At 42.6% G+C, this 8,007-nt stretch overlaps 1 protein-coding gene across 1 annotated transcript in view; it reads left to right on the top strand.

Annotated features, from left to right (window-relative positions):
* Positions 1-6,128: 6,128 nt before the first annotated feature.
* The window catches only part of MED30 (mediator complex subunit 30), a 17,978-nt gene continuing 16,099 nt past the window's right edge, over positions 6,129-8,007 (top strand). Inside the window, exon 1 of the mRNA XM_006769107.1 lies at positions 6,129-6,465. Within this exon, the coding sequence (XP_006769170.1) occupies positions 6,289-6,465 (177 nt within the window). The 5' untranslated portion in view covers positions 6,129-6,288. The remainder of the gene's footprint in view (positions 6,466-8,007) is intronic.

Raw genomic sequence — 8,007 nt, 5'->3', positions numbered from 1 at the left:
GTGTGTTTGTGTGTTAAAAACACTGAACCTGAGATCAATCCTCTTAACAAATTTTTAAAGACACCAAATCTGACTGTTAAATATAGGCACTGTGTTGTACAGCAGATCTATGGAACTTACTGATCTTGTATAACTAACTTTCACCCATTGAACAACACTCCCGATATCACCCTTCCCTCTCCCCCGGCCCTTCTATTGTCTACTTCTGTACATTTGACTTTTTAGATGCCTCATTTACAAGGAATCATGAATTATTTGTCCTTTTGTAACTGACTTATTTCACTTTGCATGTCTTCCAGATCCATCCATGTTGCAAATGGTAGGATCTCCTTTTTTTTAAGCCTGAATAATATGCCACTGTGTGTGTGTGTTCATGTGTGTACAGTAGTGCCCCCTTATCAGCAGTTTCACTTTCCATGGTTTCAGTTATGGCTATCAACCAGTGGTCCAAAAATATTAAATGGAAAATTCCAGAAATAAACAATTTACACGTTTTAAGTTATGCGCCTTTCTGAGTGGCATAATGAAATCTTGTGCTACCAACTCTGTCCCACCCAGGACGTAAATCATCCCTTTGTTCAGTGTAATCACACTTTACATACTAGCCCCCATAGGTATGTACTAGTATGTGTGTATGGGAAAAAAACATAGTAATTATAGGGTTCAGTATTACCCATGGTTTCAAAAATCCGCTGAGTATCTTGGAATATACTCCATGGGTAAGGGGTGGAGACCACTGTATATGTATGTATGTATATATATGTGTGTGTGTGTGTGTGTGTGTGTACTATACTGTATATCTATGCCACATTTTCTTTATCCACTCCTCTGCTGATGGATATTTGGATTGTTTCCATATCTTGATTAATGTGAAGAATACTGCAATGAACATGGGAGTGCAGATATCTCTTTGAATCCTGTTTGCAATTCTTTTGAATGTATACTCAGAAATGGAATTGCTGGATCCTATGGTGGTTTTAATTTTAATTTTTTGAGGACCCTCCATACTCTTTTCCATAGTAGCTGTACTGTTTTACATTCTCACCAGCAGTGCACAAGGGTTTCCATATTGCCATATTGTTGTCAAGATTTGTTATCTCTTGTCTTTTTCATAATAATCATTCTAACAGTTGTGAGGTGATATCTCATTGTGGTTTTGATTTGTATTTCCCTGATGACTAGTGATGTTGAGCATTTTTTTTTCAGATACCTATTGTCTATTTGAATATCGTTTTTTAAAAAAAATGCCCATTTAAAAAATCGAGTTATTTGTCTTTTTTGCTATTGAGTTGTAATGAGTTTCTCATGTATTTTGGATATTGATCCCTTATCTTGATATACGGTTTGCAAATACTTCCTTCCATTCGATAGGTTGCCTCATTTTGTTGATGTTTTTCTTTTGCTTTGTAGAGGACCCCCTTCTTTTAAAGACAACCACCAAGAACCTCACATGTCACTCAAATGTATAGCCCATTGGCTATAGCCTCGTGAAGTGGCCTTGCCAATGTGCAAGGAAGGCTGAGAATCCAGCCTTTACCCTGGGTGTTCTGCTAAATGCCAGATGTCCCACTGCGAGAGAAGACGACAGAGCAGATACTGGGTAGAAACTGCAGTCTCTGCTTCACTCCCTCACTACTTATGGGATTTGGTCAAGAATTTTCTATTGAATATTCTTATTCTTGAAATTAAAACAACTCCTCCTTTGTGTTGATTATTTTGCTTTACCTCTCTGACACCGCACACCATGAGCTTCTTCCTGAATCAATCTATGCTTCCTGTGACTTCCACGCATGAAACTGTCAGTCCCTCTAGCCGTTATCAACGTTTATTGCTATTGTTACCTGCTCTTCCTCTTTCTGCCCCTTAGTGTTCCTATGAGTTCTGTCCTGGAGCAACTTCATTCCTCAACTTACCAATTCTTCTGTCACATATAGTAAAAGGAGGTACAGCACACATATGCTGAATATTTACTATATGCTAAGAACTATAAGCACTTTATACACAGAACTTCACTGAATCCCATCAACAACCACAAAGGTAGCTGCCATGGGTATTCCCACTTTACATGGAGGTTGATTTAATTTGTCCATAGTTGGGCAGTGCCAGGTTTGAATTTTATTTCCAGACATCCATGTTTTTGAGTTACCATTATACCACTTCTAAACCCCTTCTGCTTCCCTCCCACACAAAAACAAACAAACATCAGGTCCCATACATATACTCAACTGCTTACTAAACAGGTCTGTTTGATTATCTCATAGCATTTCAAACTCAAGATGACCCAGATAAACTCATAGTTCTTTCAACAATTACTTATTGAGTACTTACTATATGCTAGGCACTGCTGTAGGTGCTGAATCTACCGAAGTGACATAAAAGGACAATCTCTGACTTCAAGAAATTTATTCTCTAGTTAGGAAGACAAACAGTAAAATAAATAGTCAGTTTGTGATCAGCACTATAAAGAAAAATAAAGAAATGAAGCTAGATAAGTAGATACAGATGGAGAGGGCCATGTGGTAGAGAGAATAGAAGTCCAAAAAGATGTTGACTTGACCCACTAATTCCTGGAATCTGTAAATATATTGTATTTCATGATGGGGAGGGGGGGAGTTGAAGATGTGATTAAGCTTAAGGACCTTGAGATGTGGAAATGACCCAGGATTATGTGGAAGGACCAAATAATATCACATAGGCCCTTAAAAGTAAAAGAGAGAAGCAGAAGGGTGAGTCGGAGAGATGCTACAAGGATAACAGAAGAAGAGGAAAGAGAGATTCAATGCATGGGAGGGACTCCATCTACCATTGCTAACTTTCAAGATGGAGGAAGAGGTCACAAGTCAAGAAATATAGCAAACTATAGAAGCTAGGAAGGGCTCTCATTTTACAGCTAGCAAGAAAATGGGGATGTCAGTCCAACAACCACAAGAAACTAAATTCCGCCAACCACCCGAAAGAGCAGAAAACAGACCCTCCCCTAGGGTCTCCAGAAAGCACAGCCTTGCCATCACCTGGATACTAGCTAGCAAGATCTGTGCCACATTTCTAACCTACAAAACTATAAGTTAATAGATTTGGGTTGTTTTAAGCTACTAAATTCAGATGAAATACCACAAATCAAGCTATTTTAAGTAGGGTGGCTGGGGAAAACCAAGCTAATCAGAGACCTGGAGAAATATCTGAGGGAAGAGCTTCCCGAGCTAAAAGGAATGAACCTGAAGTGACAGGAGCTTGGAGTGTATGTGGAACAGCAGTAGAGGCTGAGATGGCAGGAGAAGCCAGGGGCCAGTGCATGGGAAGCTCTGCAGATCACGGAGCTTTGGATTTTATTCTAAGCATGATGGGAAGACATTTTGGGTTGACTTATATTTTTAAAAGTTCCCTTTTGGGTGTTGTAATGAGAATAGACTGAATGGGGAAAGGGTAGAAGCAAGGAAATCCATGTAGGAGGCATTTTTTATTGCCATCCAGCAATCTAAATAAGAGAAGAAGATAGCTTGGAACAGGGTGGAAGAGGTAAAGAAAAGTTGTCCCACAGAGGATTTGTTTGAGTGTTAGAGTCCACTATAATTTCTGATGGCTTGAAAGTATGGTGAGTAGAACAGAAGACAGATGAGCAACTGAATACATGGTGGTACCAGTTACTGAGATGGGAAAAATCATAGCAAAAGAAGGTTGTGGGGGAGGGGGGGAACATGGGGCAGGGATCAGGAGTTTGTTTTTGGACATGTAAAGCTTTAGATGCCAATTAGCCCTCCCAGTCAAGATGTCAGAGAGGCCGAAACCGGTTTGGCTCAGTGGATAGAGCGTCGGCCTCTCTCCCTTACTCTCTGTGAAAAATCAATAAAATATATTTAAAAAAAAAAAAGATGTCAGAGAGGCTGTTAGGTATGTGCATCTGAAATTCAGAAATAGTTTGAGCTAGAAGTATGTGGTAGACAGAATAATGTACCCCCCCCACCCCCGCCAAAGATGTCGATATACTAATCCCCAGAATCTGTGAGTATGTTATGTTACATAGCAAGGGGGGATTCAAGCAGGAAACCAGCTGACCTTAAAATGAAGAGATATCCTGGGTTATCTGGCTGGGCCCAATGCAATCAAAAGTGTTCTTAAATGGGGAATAGGGAGGCAGGGGACTCGGAACCAGAGAAATGGCATCATGGACTGGATTCAACTAGCTGTGCTGGTTTTGAAGATAGAAGAGACCACAAGACAAGATATGGGAGCAACCTCAAGAAGCTGGAAAAGATAAGTAAACAGATTCCTTCTAATAGTCTCCAGAAAGGAAGAGAGCCCTGTCAACACCTTGATTTTAGCTCAGTGAGACTTACTTAAGACTTCTGACCTACAGAGCTGTAAGATAATAAACCTGTGTTAAGTCACTAAGTTTGTGGTAATTTGTTAGAGTGGACATAGGACTAATACAAGTCATAATGTTACTGAAACATCTTTTTTTCCACTGGAACCCATCTTGGTAAATGGCATAAACACCACCTATTTGTTCAAGGCAGAAATACATGCCATCCTTAATTTCTTCTTCTCTTTTGTGTTCCCAATCCAGTCAACATCAAATCCTCCAGATCCTACTTATTAAATGCATTCAGGTAGCCACTGTGCTATTTCTCTAATATAGATCCACCATCATCATCATTATCTCCCTTTGGGATGGCAGAAGGCAGTACATATCCAACATTCTCTATTTAGCAGCCAGAATAAGCCTTCTGAATTGAGTATTTCTGGTAATTATCCTTCTCTCCTGAAAGTCTTCAATGACTTGTTCTTTCGCTCAGAATAAAGCCCAAACTGCTTGACCTGTCTTGGAAGGTCCTCCAAGGTTTGACTCTGTCTTCATCGTTGCTTCCCAACACTTCTCAGCCTAAACTTTAGATGCTAGAAAGCATTTGGAGGCATCCTCACTTCTGGTGTGGGCACTGTCCTTCCTCCCACGGCGTTTTCTATGAAAAACACTCCAGATGGACCCCATTCACCAACAGCTTCCAACTTATTCCCTTCAGGTTGCCCCTGATCTCCTAAATTGTTAGCAGATTGATATTAGGACCTTGAACTTTTCCTTCAAGATACTCCCCACAATAATTCGTTCTGCCTGACTCATGAGAGCAGAGCTTTTGCCTGACTTGCTCGTTATTCTATCTCCATTTCTAGCAGGGAGCACATAGTAGGTGCTCAGGGAATATTTGTAACATGGTAACTGCTCACTAAGGAGCTGTAAAAGCACTTTTTAAAATTTCTATAATGGTTCCTATGTCATTTTTAGTAACCATTTCCTACAAAGTCTTACTAATGGAGTGTTCAAAAACTTTTTAAAATGCAATAATTTTGTGTTTATCACCCTTTCCACATTCTTGAATTTTTTTTGTTCTTTTTGAAAATGGGCAGTAAGAGGTAGGTGGGAGAATGACTTTAGCTTGTCTTAAGTTTATATCACTCAACGTGTATTAAGTGAGCACCTTCTATGTGCCAATCACTAAGTTTGAAGAATACAGTAAGTAAATAAAATAGGCACAGTATCTGTTTTATGGAGTATGCATACTAGTGCGTGTATAAGAAAATGAGAGGAAGTCAGAAAGTAACAAACTGAACAGTCTATAGCACATAGTAATAACAGCCAAATTGAGGAAGGGGGGTGAGTGTTAATTTTACACTTAGGGTGAGAAGAAAAGCTTCTCGAATAAACAGACATTTGAGTCGGGACCAATAGCAATTCGGGCGTCTGTATCAGGTCCCAGGGAAGCATGCCAGATCTGGAATTTCTTTTTGTAAATTCAAATCGCAGGTTACCAGTTGCAAGCCGTCCGCGACTAAACAAGTCAAACTAGTCCCTCGGGGCCTTCCCCCTACTTGTAAAAGGACAATAATACTACAAACCTCATAGGAGAAAACGCTCCGCAAGGAAACTAACACAGAAGAGTCCCAACAGGACTTCTAAAGAAGGGCTGAGCACCTGGGAAACCAACCCTGGGAAAGCCTGCTAGGCTCCCGCCACTAGCACCACCCCCTCTGGAGGGATTGGCTACTCAACCCGTCCGTCCGGGCCGCCCAGGCATCCCGACCAATCCCGGCCGGTGTTGCGCCGAGTGGGAGGTACCCATGACGTCTGATGACGCGTTACGTCAGCGTTGACGGAAGTCACGGCCGCTGTTTTGAAATCCTGCCGCCGGAGTCTCACCAGCTCCTTCCCACACCAAGGCCGCCGACATCGCGTCGCCAAGGGGACCCCCGAACGTTTCTCCTGCGGCCCCGCGGGCCTGAGGCCGCAGCCGCGCCATGTCCACTCCTCCGTTGGCTGCGTCGGGGATGGCGCCCGGGCCCTTCGCCGGGCCCCAGGCTCCGCAGGCCACGCGGGAGGTCAACACGGCCTCCCTGTGCCGGATCGGGCAGGAGACGGTCCAGGACATCGTGTACCGCACCATGGAGATCTTCCAGCTGCTGCGGAACATGCAGGTGGGCAGGTGGGCGGCGGCGCCCGGGCGCGGGGAGGAGGCGGATGCTTCTGCGAGGTCGCGGGGCGCTGGGCTGGACGTTCCGTGGGGCCCCTGGGCGTCAGCGGGGCTGCCCTGGGCAAACCCCGAGGATCGGGTCGCCCCGTTTACGTGCCGAAGTGTCCTCGGTGACTGTCCGACCCAGGAGTCTGCCGTGCGAATGCGATGTTTCCAGAGCGGGCTTCTGGGCGATTGGAGCCCCGTGTTCTGGATTCGAGCTCCGTGTTCTGGATTCGAACAGGTTCCCTGGTTACCAGGCAAACTCGCTCCTTTCAGGGTTCGAGTCCGGCCTCACTCTGCTACCCTGTTTCTATTGCTTTAACCGTCATCTCATCTTCCAGCAGAATATCTTCTGAGGGTCTGAGGAGTTGAATTAAGATTCTGCTCATCATTTTCGTTCAACGGCTCTATTTTTGGTGTAAGAGGCACACAATAAAGTGCATTTTTAAAAAGTGTTGACGGACGTAAATGCGTCCTTGTGAAACCATCACCTATGCCGCAAAAGGTCTCTCCATGCGCCTTTGAAAGCTTTACTTGTGGCCTCCTGGCCGCGGGCATCCTCTCTGGTTTGCTTTCTGTTACCATCCATTTCTAGAATTCTGTGTCAATGGAATCATTTTTGTAGTAGTCACTTTTGTCTGGCGCCTTTCACTCACTCATCGTGTGTCAATAGTTCGTTCCTTTTGATTGCCGAATAGCGTTCCGTCGTGTGAATGAACACATCACAGTTCGTGTGTACGTTCAACTGTTGGCGGACATTCGAGTTGTTTCCACTTTGGAGTCATTATAAAAATACTTCTATGAATGTTCATCTCCAAATGATCAGTGAACATGTGTTTCATGTCTCCTGAGTAGGCAGGTGCCCAGCAGTGGAATTTGCTGGATCATAAAATAAATGTTTAGCATGGTAAGAAACTTTTTCAAAGCTCTGCACAACTTTAATTCCCATCAGCAGTGTGTGAGGATTCTGGTTACGCCTCATCCTCACCAGCACTTATTATCCTGTGTCTTTTGCTTTGCAAATACTTTCTCGCAGTCTGTGCCCTGTCTTTTCATCATTCTATTCACATTGCCTTTTGAAGAACAAACATTTTAAACTTGGATGGGATCCAACTTAATTAATTTGTTCACAGATTTTGCTTGGATGTTGTACCTAAGAAATTTTTGTCTAATTGAAGGTGACAAAGATTTTCTTCTATGTTTTCTTCTGCGAGTTTTATAGTTTTAGGTTTTACATTTAGGTCTATGATCCACATTGAGTTAATTTTTTAATATAATGATAGGTGTAGATCCAAGTGCACTTTTTTTTTGCATTTGGATAGCCAAGGATTCCAATCTCATTTTCTAGCCTATTTTTTAATTGAATTTTTTGGGGTGACATTAATAAAATGATATGGATTTCAGGTGTACAATTCTATAATACATCATCTGTATATTGTATAATGTGTTCACCACCTCAAGTCAAGTCTCCTTCCATCACCATTTATCCCCCTTTTACCTCTTC

The sequence above is a fragment of the Myotis davidii genome, unplaced genomic scaffold (assembly GCF_000327345.1).
Source record: "Myotis davidii unplaced genomic scaffold, ASM32734v1 scaffold1, whole genome shotgun sequence".
NCBI lineage: Eukaryota > Metazoa > Chordata > Mammalia > Chiroptera > Vespertilionidae > Myotis > Myotis davidii.
Note: the sequence above shows the minus strand (reverse complement) of the source record. Positions and strands in the feature narration are given on the sequence as shown.